General features: G+C 35.8%; 1 protein-coding gene across 5 annotated transcripts in view; it reads right to left on the bottom strand.

The window, feature by feature from the left end:
• Positions 1-2,385: 2,385 nt before the first annotated feature.
• The window catches only part of LOC106874019 (CDP-diacylglycerol--glycerol-3-phosphate 3-phosphatidyltransferase, mitochondrial), a 288,304-nt gene continuing 273,763 nt past the window's right edge, over positions 2,386-16,926 (bottom strand). For all 5 annotated transcript variants that reach the window (XM_014921577.3, XM_014921579.3, XM_089353670.1 and 2 more), the window contains exons 7-9: positions 16,145-16,370; positions 3,424-3,506; positions 2,386-2,554 (exon numbers count right to left, since the gene is read on the bottom strand). In XM_014921577.3, the coding sequence (XP_014777063.2) occupies positions 2,435-2,554; positions 3,424-3,506; positions 16,145-16,370 (429 nt within the window). In that variant the 3' untranslated portion in view covers positions 2,386-2,434. The remainder of the gene's footprint in view (positions 2,555-3,423; positions 3,507-16,144; positions 16,371-16,926) is intronic.

The following is a 16,926-nucleotide window of genomic DNA, read 5'->3' as shown; positions in this document are numbered from 1 at the left end:
CTAGCATGGGTTGGACGATTTGACTGAGGACTGGTGAAACCGGATGGCAACACCAGGCTCCAATCTAATTTGGCAGAGTTTCTACAGCTGGATGCCCTTCCTAACGCCAACCACTCAGAGAGTGTAGTGGGTGCTTTTACGTGTCACCCGCACGAAAACGGCCACGCTCGAAATGGTGTCTTTTATGTGACACCTGCACAAGCCAGTCCAGGGGCACTGGCAACGATCTCACTCGAAAATCCTACGGGAGCCAGTCAGGCGGTACTGGCAACAGCCACGCTCAAAATGGTGCACCTCATGTGCCACCCGCACAAGAGCCAGTCCAGGGGCACTGGCAACGATCTTACTTCGCTTGCCGGGTCTTCTCACGCACAGCACATTTCCAAAGGTCTCGGTCAGTAGTCATCGCCTCGGTGAGGCAGAATGTATGAAGGTCTTGCCTCACCACCTCAGCCCAGGTCTTCCTGGGCCTACCTCTTCCATGGGTTCCCTCAACTGTTAGGGCGTGGCACTTTTTCACGCAGCTATCCTCATCCATTCTCACCACATGTCCATACCAGCGCAATCGTCTCTCTTGCACACCACAACTGATGCTTCTAATGTTCAGCTTTTCTCTCAAGATACTTACACTCTGACGGGTATTCACATTGACATTACACATCCAACGGAGCATACTGGCTTCATTCCTTGCGAGCTTACGTATGTCCTCAGCAGTTACAGCCCATGTCTCACTGCCATGTAGCATGGCTGTTCGTACGCATGCGTCATACAGTCTGCCTTTTACTCTGAGTGAGAGTCCCTTTGTCGCCAGCAGGGGTAAGAGCTCTCTAAACTTTGCCCAGGCTATTCTTATTCTAGCAGCTACACTTTCAGCGCACCTACCCCCACTACTAACTTGGTTGCCCAGATAGCGGAAGCTATCAACTACCTCTAGTTTTTCACCCTGGAATGAGATAGAAGTTGTTTCCTGTTTGTTTACAGTCTTTATTGCACCTGAACATCTGCCACAAACAAAAACTAACTTCCTAGTTAACCTGCCTTTGATGTTGCTGCACCTCTTATGTGTCCATAGCTTGCACCGGGTACATCTTATAGAGTTACTACCTACTCCTTTTCTACATACTGGGCAGGGCCATCTACCTGAAGGGGTTTGTGTTTTATCTACCTTCCTACTTATTAGGATTTTGGTTTTAGCTAGGTTGACTCTAAGGCCCTTATGACCATTTATCCAGGTATAGAGTAGTTGGAATATTTTATATAAAAAATAGAAGTAAATTCTAGAACCCCAACACTTTCATACTAATCAAGGTGCTCAAATTTTATTACAACTCTTATCATAACTCTAGTGAAACAGATAACTTTGCTTGCCTCAGTCCTCCTTAGCTCTTTACTGCTTTCTACTCCTATTTTACCCAAATCATCATCATTTAATTTTTTTTCCACAATTGCATGGATCAGACAGAATTTGTTGGGGCAGATTTTCTATAACTGGATGCTTTTCCTATCACCAACCCTTACCTGTTTCCATGCAAGGTAATATCTTCCCATGGCCAAACATGCTTTTCATGGAAGACGAGATGAACAATATTGCTTGAATCACAGTGATGCTTGTTTACAAACATTACATGATATCAAGACAAGGGTACATGAAAACACATAACTACATAGATTCATTATCATCATCATCATCATTTAATGTCAGTTTCCCATGCTGGCATTGGTTGGACAGCTTGACAGGTGCTGGTAAGGCCAGGGCAGAATTTTAACTCAGAACAAATAACAAGGGGCATTCTTTCAAATGTTCTAATGATCCTGTCAATTTTTTCCCCTAAAACATTGCATAAAATAATTTTGAAAGACAAAGGATCCACTATTACTCTCCCAAAAAGTTTTTAAAAATTTTTTTTAATTAAAAACTCAAGAAATAGTGGAAGATGCAAATTAAAATTTGTTACCATAGTCTAATACTGAGTTTGTGCAACATAACATTCCTGGTAAATAAATTTTATTAATTCTCTTCAGGTGTTCCCTAATAGTATTTGAAATCTGTAGACAAAAGACAGGGATTCTTGGAGTATTCAGGAAGTCATTGCAAGTATATGATTTCAAACATTTCATTCAGTTACAAGAAACAAAACATGAAGGGTTTTAGTTATTTAATACAATTTACACACACATATATATATAGTGTACATTTATATATACATATATATATATATATATATATATATATATATATATATATATATATATATATATATGCATATGCATATAAATGCATGTGTTCTAGAATAAATAAGCCAGCACAAGTACAAAAAAAAATGAAAAAAATTGAAGAAAAAAAAATTTTCCTTCCATATTTTGATTTTGATGTGTGTATGAGTATTTTGTATTTTCTTTCTTTTTTTTTTTGTCTTTTGTGGAGAATAATTTATCAAAAGAAGTTTTTTATGTAATTGCTGATCAGTTGTACCCAGATTGGTACATATCTGTCCTTTCTTTTGAATGTGGTTTCTGAAACAATGTCAGAGCTCTGGAACAGATGTACATGTTCCTGGAAAGAAAAAATAAATGAATAAATAAATGAATAAATAAGATAAAACAAAATTTAACCCTTTAGCATTCAGATTTCGGTGTCAAATGTAATGTTTATTTATTTACATTGATTTGAATTAGTTATGCATTACCTTGTAGCTTTAGGATTTCAATGACATGATTGCTAATTTTTAGAATAATATTGTAAGGTAAATGTGAGAGGCTGGATCTGACTAATCTGAAGATAAAACAGGTAGATTATTTTGGCCAGATATGGCCAGTTTAAATGCTAAAGGGTTAAATATATCAAAGTGATAAACAGAAAAAAAAAAATACAGTAATACCTCACTTGAAGAGGACCCGTTTTACAAGACACTGGGTTTATTACTATTTTATTCTAGTGGACCCCCATAGCCATTCAATGTTTAAAAACTAGTTTTCTAAAAACTTCTTTCAAAACCCCTATTTTGTTTTTCATACATCAACTTTTGTAAGTTGAACTGTGTAAAATGTTAGAGAAAGAAACCCAGCTGTTTCTTGCAATACATACCAATACATACATCAAAAGCAAAATTTTTTCAGGGGCCCTTAAAATATTATTGTGGATCTCTAATGTACTGTTTTGTTGTGTGGACCCCCGAAAGTCTTTTATGGACCCCAGTTGGGAACCACTGGTCTAGGATATTCACATGTGAAGAAATTATATTTACCCAAATAAATGAAGTTTGGGGTATATGGAAATATGGTGCATGGCAGCCCCATCCATGCAAACATTAGAACAGAAAATCAGATACTAAAACAATGAGGATAATGTTGACAACAATGATGATGATAATGATGGCTACCTTTACAATTAAAGAAGAAATTATTTGATTTAAGTATATTTACCTGACGTAACTGTTGCCTTAAATTTTCATTTTTCGTAATTATAGCTAACTGGCATTCCAGATCACGATAGACTGACCGATAACCTGTGAAAGAAATAAGAAATAAGATTTTGTTGGAAAAGTGGCTGTTTTACATGCATGGAAAAATAATGGATATAAAACAATTGAAGCAACTTCACACATGTATTCATGAATGAGGGTGTGTATGTGTATGCTCATATGAATGTATGTTGAACTATACGTACAACATACGTACATACTCTTTACTCTTTACTCTTTTACTCTTTTACTTGTTTCAGTCATTTGACTGCGGCCATGCTGGAGCACCGTCTTTAGTCGAGAAAATCGACCCCAGGACTTATTTTTTGTAAGCCTAGTACTTATTCTATCGGTCTCTTTTTGCCGAACCGCTAGGTTACGAGAATGTAAACACACCACCATCGGTTCTCAAGCATTGGTGGGGGGACAAACACAGACACACACACATACACACATATATATATACATATATACGACAGGCTTCTTTCAGTTTCCGTCTACCAAATCCACTCACAAGGCTTTGGTCAGCCCGAGGCTATAGTAGTAGACACTTGCCTAAGGTGCCACGCAGTGGGACTGAACCCGGAACCATATGGTTGGTAAGCAAGCTACTTACCACACAGCCACGTACACACACACACACACACACACACACACACACATTATCATCAAGATTTTAACATCAACTTTCCCATGTTTGCATGGATCAGATGATATTTGTCGAGGAAGATTTCCTGTGATCAACCAGCCTTCACTTGTTTCCAAGCAATGTAATAATTATAATTACACACACACACACACATATTGTGTTACAGCTGTCTCCATGTTTACATGAGTATAATTGGTCAGTTGGTTGACCAGTGAGGAAAAAGAAAAACAAATAATTGTTTTGTCTTTCTTTTACTTCACATTTGCTTTCATAGATAATGCCATTCCTATCCTCATTACTGAACTATGAAAGAAGAGGGAAATCTACTTTTGAAAACCAAACTGGGGGAAGGCAGAGTTATCTAACTTGCTCAGGGGTGACTACAACACAGAATAAGATTTGAACTTATGACTATATGGTTAGCAGTGAAGCACTTTTAACTTCCTGAAAGGCAATGAATATACACAGATTGAATATGGTCTGAACACACACTCTTTCTCTCCTTCTCTCCACTCCTTACTTTGCATCTAAGCAGACAATGTAGAACATGCATAGTTAAGAATGTAATTCACTTAACAACAAATGGAAGCAAGCCAACCAAAATGTAGAATGATGGAATCAATAAATTTTACTATGCATGGTTAAACAGGAAGTGACAGTCCTTTGAGAAATCATTCTAATAGGCAGAATCTCATAATTTATGTTTTGACAAGTTTGAAACAAAGTGCCAGATTATCCTCAAATAAGAATGCAAAATTCTTCAAGATGTCTGCAGTTCATTGAGTTGAAACATTTTCCATCAGTTTCAGCATTCAGTTGTTTGGTTTATCAAACTAACTACACATAAACACTTTTGGTACAAACCCACTTGAGGTCAACTTTGGCCCTTTAGTGCAAATTTCCTGCTATAAAGTGATCTAAGTTAAAATCTTCCCTCAAAATTTCATGTTAAATTATGTTCCAAACACCAGTTTAATAATGTCGGATTGGCTAGATGGATCTCGATTAATTGGTATTATGTTTAGGCTATGTGCTGCCCCGTATTAAAACCAACTTCAAACTGTGTTTGATAAACATTTATCTATACATGTGCATATCACAATATTTACATAATTATACAGCTACTTGCCAGGGTTGTATTGCAATCTGCCAGTAGTAAATATGAAGCTCATAGTTGAATTAATAATTGCTAAGAATTGCTTCAAGAGGTGACAAAATGCTCTGCTCTCCATAGTTGATTCTTTTAACCTAAAGTTGAGCAGCAACCAAGGAAACAGTCTTTTTAAGGATTAGTTATCTTTGCTGTGCATCTACCTTTAGTGTATTTGCCTGCACTTCTACTTTTATAACACTCATTTGTGCAGGAGCATGTGGAACTTTCAATAATATGGAATGATATTGCCACAAGATGACTGGTTAGAATTCACGGTAAGTAGCCTGATCTGACGAAGGTGGGGAGACAAACACAGACACACAAATACACACACACACACACACACACACATATATATATATATATATATATAGGAGGGGCTTCTTTCAGTTTCCATCTACCAAACCCACTCACAAGGCTTTTGTCTGCCCAAGGCTATAGAAGAATACACTTGCCCAAGGTGCCACGCAGGTGCCATGTGGTTGGTAAGCAAGCTACTTACCACATATTTTTAAAAATTGGATAGAAATGGCTTTTCTGATAATTTTTCCACTTTAATAATTCATGAACATCATCTAATTAATGAAGTGGAAAAACTCTCAGAAAAGTCATTTCTATTCATTTTTCCAAAAATATAATATTGTACCAAGGACTTTCTATTTCTTAATCTATTATATATATATACACACACACACACACACACACACACACACACACACACACACACACACACACACACACATATAAGAGTAAAGAACACTGAATAAAAAGTGAATGGATGCTGAATACCACATGCAATGCTAGAAGATTAGATTTAACTTTGGAGAATAGCCACCAAAAGCAGATGTGTGTTATTGATTATGACCTGTTAAAGGGAATAAAACACATCTCAAAAGGAAAACAATTCAAAAGGAACGAATGCACTATGAAGATTATAATTGCTGTTGTTGTTGTTAGTTTAACTCTAGGTCCAGCTTTTTTCAAGCAGACATGTGATCAAAGGTAACTCAGCATTGTGTAGGTCATCCATTTTTCTTTTTTTTCCAATGGATTTGAAAGAGATTTGGCTATTATTCTTAGCAGGTTAGGCTCTCTTGTTGGCTCTGGTTGATTAGGCAAAGAAATGACACATATGGTGTTGGGTTCAACTCCACTGAGTGGCATCTTGAGGAAGTGCCTTTTATTATAGCTTCAAATAGACCAGTGCCTTCTCATTGAAATTTGGTAAATAGAAACTGTATGGAAACCAGCTGTGTGTATGTGTGTGTGGTGGGAGGGTTGGCATGTGTGATGCGTGTGGTGTGTGTGTGTATGTGTGTGTACATACATGTATATATGTATGTATGCATATGTGTCTATATCATCATAATCCTTATTTAAATTTTGTCTGACCCATGCTAGCATGAGTCAGACAGTTTGACAAGATCCAATGAGCCAGATGACTGCCTTGAGCTCCTGTATCTGTTTTGGCATTGTTTCTGCAGCTAGGTGCCTTTCTTAACACACACACACACACACACACACACACACACACACAAGCACACACATACACACACACTGAGCCTACAACAAACACATTGCTCACCCACTTTTGCAGTGTTTATCTCAAAACCTACATATAGCAGGCCTTTGTCGATATACTTTGATAAAATATTTACTCAGCATAACATATTGAGCACTCTCTACTTAGTTCATGAAACCACTTGGAATTCCTCATATTATTAAAATATTTACACACAAAGGATAAACCTCTAAGATTAATACACTGGACTTCTAGACTGCTAGATATGAATCATGACTTCATGCTTCACTATAGTTTTAGTTTAATGATGTCTGCCTGTTCAATTAATATAGCTCTTCACCATCTGTCTGAATGCTGAAAGTGATCCTCTCCTATTTCATAATTAAATTCAATGGTAAGATTTAGGAAAAAGCTACAGTGTTTTTAGCAATGGTAAAAACAAAAAAGAAACAAAAAAAGGGGAAAGAGAAAGAAAGTGAAGTGAGAGAAAAAAAACTATTCCAACAAAAATCTCATTCATGTTAGCATTGAAGTATATGTAAAAAAAGAAAGCATGAAAAAAAAAGGGTTATAAAAATAATTTGACAAAATGTAGAAGATAGGAATTTAATTAGTATTAGGTATTCATTTGGCACCTTGAAATAATTAGATAATATCCAGTAGTGTGTCTCTATCTATCAAATCAACAACAGCTACTTACTGATGGCATATTGCCCAATTAAAGCTGGATATTTCTCGACCTTTTTGAGGGTTCCCTTTCTTCATTCATTCGACATTCCTTCTTCATATTCATACTCACGTGGATTCTCAAAGAAATTAATAATAAACTCAGTGCCTCCTTAGAAATGTTTTCAATCAATACCCAGTTAAATAATACCTAAGGGCCAGAAGACTCACTTTGAAAATACTGGTCTAATTTTATCTAGCAGTGTTGCCCTTGACTATCTCTCAAATTTGGTTTACCTGTTCAGTGAGAAAACACAGAGGAGGAGGAGGAGATTCAAGGCTATAGTAAAATTGTAACACAGCTATTCTATCAAACCTTGAAAGGACTTGAAACTGGTCCAACTACTTCTATCTCATCTCGCTCACCACCCTCTATTCAACATTATTCTGAGACTGTTTGTAAATGATTTCATAGTCTTTAACACATCCAACATTCATCTTGGTACTTTTCCCCACATGTTTCCAAACAAACCAAATAATGATTTCTCCCACTGGCACAAAGAAGATTTTCAGAGGAGTGTATGAGGGAGGGGGTACATAGTTGATTGAATCAACTTTCGGTACAAGCCAGGCACTATTTTATTGACACTGGGAGGGATGAAAGATAAAGTCAATTCTATCAGTGAAATCTCTTAATAATAATTAATTCCTCTCTTGAATTGGCAAAAGTTTTCCCCGTAAAATATACTCACAGCCACCTGGGGCCAAGCCTATTTGGAGTTATCTATGATATTTCTCAAAAGGAGGAGTCAGCAATATTGAACAAAATACTGTAGATTTATTTTTTCAAGTACAGAATACAGTATATTGACAACACTAGGCAACAAAATTATTGCTGCTATTAGACAAAATTGTGCTAATAGGTAATTTGGGAGTGTTGATTCCAAATCTGCAATCACATTTCTGCACTATCATTATTATACTGCTTTCAAAATTACAATAATGTGAAAATTCATGACAAATAAAATGAATGTTATGTTAAGTGTAAATTACCATTATTTGGAATAAGAACAATAGAAACTAGGTGGATAAGTAGCTCTGAAACCAATAAAATGCAAAACTAAAATGCAAAGTGAATATTATTAATTTTATGTCTTTCAAAAATAGCTTTGGCATCTTCTTTCACGCTTATGTTGCATGTCCATTTCTCGTTTTAAAAACCAGCAGTAGTCTGTCAGCATGTTTGGTGCAAGTCTGCCACTGTAGCAGCTTTCTAGCTCTTTTATTTCTTGATGAAATCATTCACCATACTCATCACTTACATCACCCATATAGGGTGGGGAAAAAGTCAAGATGAGAGTGGAGAAAAAGGATTTTTAGAGACATTCTTGCCCCAAATTGCTTATAAGCTTTCAAAAAATCATTCACAATTACAACGTAGTTAGATGATTTTTCATTTCCCAAAAAAATTTTTACAAGAGAAACAAACATTTCCTAAGCAGTTTTTTCTATTGGGCTTAATTTTTCTTGAAAAAGCTCATCACAACTTAGTGTGTGAATTTCTGGTCCATTAAAAACACCAGCTTTGATCTTAGCTTCACTCTTGCCAGAAACAAATTTTTCACTGAGATATTTGAATCCTTCACCGTCTTCATTCATGCCCTTAACAAAATTCTTAAACAAGCCAAGTTTAATGTGTAAGGGAGGAAGGTAAATCTTCTGAGGGTCAACTAAAGGGATATATTTAATGTTGTATCTCCCTGGAGTGAAATCACTTCTCTTTGGCCATTCTTTTTCATCATCTGCTGTTCCAAAGACACAAAAAGCACTGATGCTTTGTATACTCCATTTGCAACCCAAGAAGCAAACTAATAACTTTCAAGTCCCCGCATATATTCCACTTGTACTCAGAATATTTAATCAAGTGCAAAATTTAATCCATTGATTCATAAGTTTCCTTTAATCCTACAGCATGTGCTAGTGGTATTGAAGGTTTTTGATTGCCATTATGCAGCAAAACAGCTTTTAGGCTTGCTTTGCTGGAATCTACGAAGACTCTCCATTGTTCAGGATTATGGCCGTACCCCATCTCACATAGGAGTCCTTCAACATCACAGCAAAAACAAATACCGTCCTTCTCCATAAAAAATTCATACAATTCTGTATGCTGTTTTCGAAAATACGAGCATTTTACACCATCATGATTCCATTGTTTCAACCTGGAGCTCAGTAGTTCTGAATTTTCTTTTGTTAAACCCAAGTTTCTAAATCATTTAACTCAAGTTCACTTAATAAATAAGGAACTTTTTTTTGAAGATCCTGGTTCATCACAATGATCTGCTGTATCACTTGACATGACTTCAATTGAAGTAGATGCAGTACTTTCTTCACTTAAACTTTGTCAAAAGATGAAGGAGGTTCTGAAATTGGAATATTTTCAGCAGCATAAACAACTGGTTTTAAAACTGAAGGGCAATCTGGATAATCAATCTTGGATTTGTTCTTCTTAGAGAAACCAGTGATGTTAGTTAAGCAGAAATAACAACCAGTATACTGGTTTGTTGGTTCGCGCCATATCATTGGTAATGCAAATGGCATACTTTTCCATTTACCATTCAGTCATTGGGTTAGTGCTATGTAGCAGTTTTTGCAACAAATATGAGGTGCCCACAGTTTATCTTGGTCCCCAACTTTGCACCCAAAGTAAAACTTGTAAGCATTTAAAAATTTCTTTGTATGCTTATTTCTTTGATCTTTTGGTGTAAATTTTCCACACATGTAACAAAAGCTGTCTGGGTGATTGACACAAACTTTTCTGCTCATCATAAATACATACATTAATAACCTAAATCAACACTAAAGGAAGCCTATCAGTAAACTAAAATATAAAATTTATCAACTGTAAATGTTACTGTAAAACATCAAAATATATTTCTCAAAAAAAATCATTGAAATTATAGAATGTACTGTTTTTTTCATCTCAAAATTTCAAACATTGATCACTTTAATAAATAACTAAACTTACTACTAAACTACTTTTCATGTAACCTAGCTGTCTTATATAATGTATTTTGTTTTAACAGCACTAGCAGTTATCAAGAAAAGGGAGTCTGAGTGGCTTACTATAACCTAATATCAATAGCTTACTGTGAGGAGAACTTTACTATAATTCCAACGATAACAAAGTAAAATAAATTCTCATCTTGTGTGGAAATTTAACAGGTAGCCTACATTTCCCTCTATCAGCACTTATTTTTGTTTCAGTGATGAGTATATGAATGAAAATCGAAAGCAAATAGCTTACTACTTTGTTAATATTATCAATTGGTTGGAAAATCTGATGCTGTGAATAACTAAAAAATTACACATGCTGTCTGAACACTGATGTCAGATTCGAATTCAGCACCCTAAAATTACCCTAAATCATCTGAAAAAGTTTAAATTGCATGACAAAAATTTTCTTTTGCTGCCCAGTGTAATGTATATGCTTAAATCTTTCTGTCTGAGATGTGGTCACTTCTGGTTCATTTCTTCAACTAATTACAAGTCTTCTATTAAAATAATGATTTCTTAATTGAAATAAGGATGTAAATTCATAAAGGAGGAATGTCATTATTTGAATTTATTTTAGTATTTTTCATCTTTTACATGTTTCAGTCATTGGGCTGCGGCCATGCTGGGGCATTGCCTTGAAGGGTCTATTAAACAAATTGAGCCCAGTATTTATTTTAAAGTCTGATGCTTATTCTATTGGTTTCTTTTGCCAAACCACTAAGTAATGAGGATGTGAACAAGCCATCACCAGTTGTCAAGAGGTGGTGGGGGACAAACACAAACACACACACATAATTGTGGTTTGAGCAACACAAGCCTTAGTAATTATTACCAAAGAGTAAAAATCATACAATAGTACAAATCTTTTCCATGAAAAAGCCAAATCATTTGTTGATAAATCTAGGCTTGCTTCCCAACCACATGGTTCCAGGTTCAGTCCTACTGTATGGCATCTTGGGCAAGTGTCTTCTACTATTGCCTCAAGCTGACCAAAGCCCTGTGAATGGATTTGGTATACAGAAACTGAAAGAAGCTTGTCGTATATACATACATACATATATATATATATACACACACACACACACACACACACAAAGACACACACATGTAAATATGTACAAATCTACGTGTGTGTGCCTTTGTGTCTGTCCCCCACCACCACTTGACAACTGATGTTGGTGTGAAAATGACAAACACATAAAAGGTAAAGGTAAGTATTTGAGAATTTTCTATTATTCTTTTTTACCAAACAGTATTAGCTTTTGTTGGTGGCTTATATGTTTGTTTGTTTTGAGTTTTTTTAATCGTTTTTCAAAGCCATTTATGCTAATATTGTCACTGTTTAGATTAGTGGTTCTGAACTAGGCTCCACATGGCCCTTCAGGGTCCACATGACCCTTTGGGGGTCCAAATAAGATTTTGTTGTTAAAAATTCATGTTCAGTAAATTGCTTATACTTCTACAATACACAAAATATTTAAACATTTTTTTTAATGCAATTCCTAATAATATTTAATTACAAAAATACAGTAATATTTCTTTTATATACAGCGAATGGTCACATAGGTCCAGTAGAGCAAAATAGGAATCAAAGGGGTTTATAGGAAAAAAATGGTCGAGAACCACAGATATAGACTCAGACCAGACCTACAACCAAAGGCATTCCAATTATGACCATCCAGTCACTTTGTATTTATCAAGGACTATACATTGAAGGCAGAGTATAAACTGAGGGATAGTTGTCAGCTATGTCTTGTAGTTGGAGTAATGGCATAGAGGCTTCTTAAATTATCGGTGAGTTTTTTTATTAGGATTTATTTCTTCATTAAAATCACACAATAAGTTCAGCTTGTCATTTTAATTACTACAAAACTCCTAGGGGAGTGTCTTCAATTTTATGAACAGAGACATTGGTGTGAAGATATCAATAACCAAATGCTTAAGCAGTAATTTATCTACCCTGACAATCTATCAATCCATCCATCTGTTCATAACTACTTTTGAGGGATCCACTCTCTCTCACACACACACACAAACATAATGCCAGCTAAAGCAAGAAGCATAGAAAAATAGAATCTATTTGTAAAGCTAAATATAAAATGAATACAACATAAATAAATAAAGGTAAGGAAGTGTGAAAGGAACAACTTTTTTGTATGTTTAATTTTTATTCTTTCTTGTGAATCTTTCCCTGTTCCCTGTCAGTTGTTGCTGACAGATGAGTGTTGACAGCATAACAAACCTTAACTATGATAAGACTGAACACATGTTGACAACAGGGACCACAGCAAGGGTGGAGTTGAGAGAAAGGGAAAAAAAATTTTTTAAAATTAAAATAATAAAAAAAAGAACTGTGAGACGAGGGGAAAAATTATAGAAAATATAAAACTGTCTTTTAGGAAAAATAAATAAATAAAATAGTAAATTGAGTGAGAAAAAGGGGATATTGTGTTTGAAGTTAATTTATATCCTAAAGACTTAACTATGTGCACAAGAGAAATTCCAGTCCTCTTGGAAAAATAAAATAAAACTTGGTATAAGAGGAAAGCATTTGGAGGTATTGAAAGATAACATGGCAGAAGGCTGGGGATGTGAAGAGGATTAAGGTAGAATATTCCTCAGAATAAACACTGAGTCTAACAATTTTATAAACAAAGAAATTGTAAACAGCATTAAGGTGGGAGAACATTGATAGCAAAATTAACTTAATGGATATCATCCTTATTTTTCTCTCTCTCTCTCTCTCCTCTCTCTCTCTCTCTTTCTCTCACACACACACAAAGAGAGAGTGTATGAGAGTGGGGTGAGATGATAATCCTTTCTACTATAAGAACAAGCAAAGCCAGGAATTTTTAGGGAAGGTGGGCTAGTCAATTACATTGATTCTAGTACTCAACTGATGCTCATTTCATCAACCCAAAGGATGGAAAGCAAAGTCAGTGTTGACAGAATTTGAACTCAGAACATAGAGACAGTTGAAAAGCTACTAAGCATTTTGCCTGGCATGCTAACAATTCAGCCAGCTCACAGCCTTAGAGAGAAAAAAAGATTATAAAACTAGAAAGCTTAAATGACAGAAAGAAAATATCTCCTTCTATGTCTTGAGTCAAAATATTTAAAACATAAAAATGGAAATTTTGAAAAAAAAACAAACTTTCATTTATAATGTAAAACCAGTTTGAGTAGACAATGATCAGATGCTATGAAATATATGAACATCTGCTAAGTACTGACGAGGTTTTGAAGGTCTGTACTTATCTCCAGTTTTTATGGAATTACCATGGGTGAGAGATGCAGTTCCCCCCATGACTTAAAAAACACCAGTCATCTCTGCTAACATTCACAAATGATCTAACAAAGTTCAACTGAGGTGTACAGAATTAAGTGTACTGCCAAAACACAGTGGATTTCAACTACCAATTAGACGATAGTCGAAAGTATTATAGATTAATAAACCTTATCTGTTAGATAAGTAACTGATAAGGAATTATAACTTGTTTTTCATTCTTGTCAAAACAAATACAGCATCAGTTGTTGCAGTGAACTAAACTCCTTTCACTGCTACTCAATGTCTACACCATTTAGGTAAAACTCATTGCCTACAGTTTCTTAAGCAATGAGGCTTATGTCCTGAGGGGATATTGAGAGAGTTTCTAAGTTGTACATGTCATTTGTAGATGGTTGTACTGCAAATATCACGTGCATGATTTGGGCATTAGGGCTTCACTCATCAACTGCTCTAAGCAGCAGAGACAGTAGGCTGCAAGCACAAAGTTATGCATACACCCCTTTAAGGGTTGAACAGAGTTACTATCAGTTGCCATTCATGAGAAGGTGATAGCATTTTCACCACAAAGTTTACCAACCTCATCTTCAACATTGTAGCACTGTTAGTGGGTTTAGGCTACTATTTATTATACTATATTTCACTGAAACAAAAATCTAATAATATAAAAGATGGCATTCATTCATTCATTCATTCCCGCCCTTCCTCCTACTTATCCTCTCTTCCCCCTCTCTCTTTAATACAACAAACCCAAACTGAAAGGAGGTTCTTACAGTATTGAGTTATATGAATAGTTATATTGTAATTACTCTAACAACACATCCACTACATCCTTCTCTTTGATATATAAACTCTAAGCAAGACACCTCTAAGCAAAACAAAATATTAATGCAGATGCGACTGTGTGTTAAGAAGCTTGCTTTCCAGCCACATAGTTTCGGGTTCAATCCCTCTATGTGGACCTTTGGCAAGTGTCTTCTACTATAGCCCCAGGCCAACCAAAGCCTTGTGAGTGAATTTAGTGATAGTAACTGAAAGAAGCCCATCATATATAAATGTGTATGTGTGTGTGTGTTGTGCATGTGTGCGTGAGTGTGTGTGTCTGTGTGTCTTTGTGTTTGTCCCACCACTACCTCTTGACAACCAATGTTGATGTGTTTATGTCCCCATAACTTAGTGGTTCAGCAAAAGAAACCGATAGAATAAATACTAGGCTTAAATAAATAAGTCCTAGAGTCGATTTATTCAACTAAAATCCTTCAAGGCAGTGCCCCAGCATGGCCACAGTCAATTGACTGAAACAAGATAAAAAATAAAAGATAAAAGCCTCTATATGGTTTCTTGATATGTTAAAAATAGCAGCCAAATCTCCTCAAATCCTACACACAATATCATTTTACAAAAAATAATGGTATATTAGTCACTGTAACCCTAAATATATATAAAAAAAAAAAGACAGGATGGCCATGGTTGAAATGCCTTAAATTAAAGAGCTGCTCTGCCAATATTGACCTGTGATTACCCCTGTAGCATTTAAGCCGGTCATATCCAGCCCAAACATTCCCCCTTGTTTTATGTTCAGATTGACCAAATCTAGCCTCTTACACCTACCCTACAATGTCTTTCTAAAAATAAGAACTCACATCATTAACATTTCAAAGCTATGAGATATAACATGATTAATTCAAAACAATGTGAAATAAGTGTTACATTTAAAAGAGTAATCTGAATGCTGAAGGGTTAAACAACAACAGCTACAATAACAAAACTGTTACATGCAATGTCATTACCAGTTCGAATATGCCTGTGGCACATTCAAACTCATAAACAAGCCATATACTGTGTTTTGTCATGGAGAAAATTTCTCGCTGTAGACAAATGGTATAAATACACCAAAAACAGCTTGCAGCGCCACCTATCCAGACTGTGAGATGCAAGCATTTCAGAGTGGCTATCTCCTCTTCAGTTACAGAACTGGTAATAACATTGCATTTATACACATCACTGCTTAGTGCTCCCACCCCGTAAAACTGTTACAATATATATAAATGGCAGGCATGGCTGTGTGGTTAGGAAGCTTGCTTCCCAGCTACATGGTTTCATGTAGCACCATGAAATTGCAGCTAAGAGTGACTTGGTTGGTGGGATGTAACGCTGGTGGCACCTTGGGCAAGTCTCTTCTGCTATAGCCCCAGGCCAACCGAAGCTTTGTAATTGAATTTGGTAGGCGGAAGTTACTGCCATGTGTGTACATGTGTGTGTAAGTGATTGTGCCTCCTAACAGAGAGGGAAACAAACTGGTCAATACAGTTATTCAATACAGTTATTACAACATAGAACACAGTAAACTCACCAAAATTTGAAGAACCAATTAAAGTCAGACTCGGCAGCTGGTCTTTTGAAATGTAATACCAAAGCCCTTTCACATGAAATGTCCATTTATTGCGATAGTATTCATATAACTGAATGCGTTTTTGTTGCTCAAATGCACAGAGTTTTTGGTGAAACTGCCGAGCCACTTGGATATAAAGATATGGAATAGCACCAGCTGCCCCACTGGCACCATAAAAACCATTCACCTGTAAAGAGAAGAAGAAGTAATTTCAAAGGCGTTATTTAAATATAATTTCTAGAGACATGTAGTTGAAATAATAATTAGTGTAGAGGGGGGAAGAAGTGATAAAATTGAGGCCAGAGATAGAGTAGGATTGAAGAAAACTTTAGGAACATCTAACAACAAAATTTTTTCTTTTTTGCTTTTCTACAAGCTGAAGAGTATTAGAACCAGCTGAAAAGATATCACCAATCTAAGATAAGTAGGAGGTTGGCTACTGCAAATATGATGACCAATCTATTGAAAAAATGACGATGGTGATGATGACAAAAGCATGAAGGGTGTGATAGAGATGATGTGTGAATCCAGTTTGATTAGACTACCATCAAAGAGACATTTACTAACTACTATTGTCTTCAATAGCTACCCAGCTTTCCTGTTCCCCCAACAACACAGATGGATTATTGCAAGTGTCAGCAGGAGGAGCTGGTCTCTATCTCACATGGCCAATTTTCAAACTGACAAGAGAAGTTTCAAGATGAGTCATGCCAGAAACAAAATCTATCTACATTACTGTGTAT

This window comes from Octopus bimaculoides, chromosome 1, assembly GCF_046866305.1.
Source record: "Octopus bimaculoides isolate indiv1 chromosome 1, ASM4686630v1, whole genome shotgun sequence".
Classification (NCBI taxonomy): Eukaryota; Metazoa; Mollusca; class Cephalopoda; order Octopoda; family Octopodidae; genus Octopus; species Octopus bimaculoides.
The sequence above is the reverse complement of the archived record's forward strand: the minus strand, read 5'-3'. Positions and strand labels throughout refer to the sequence as shown.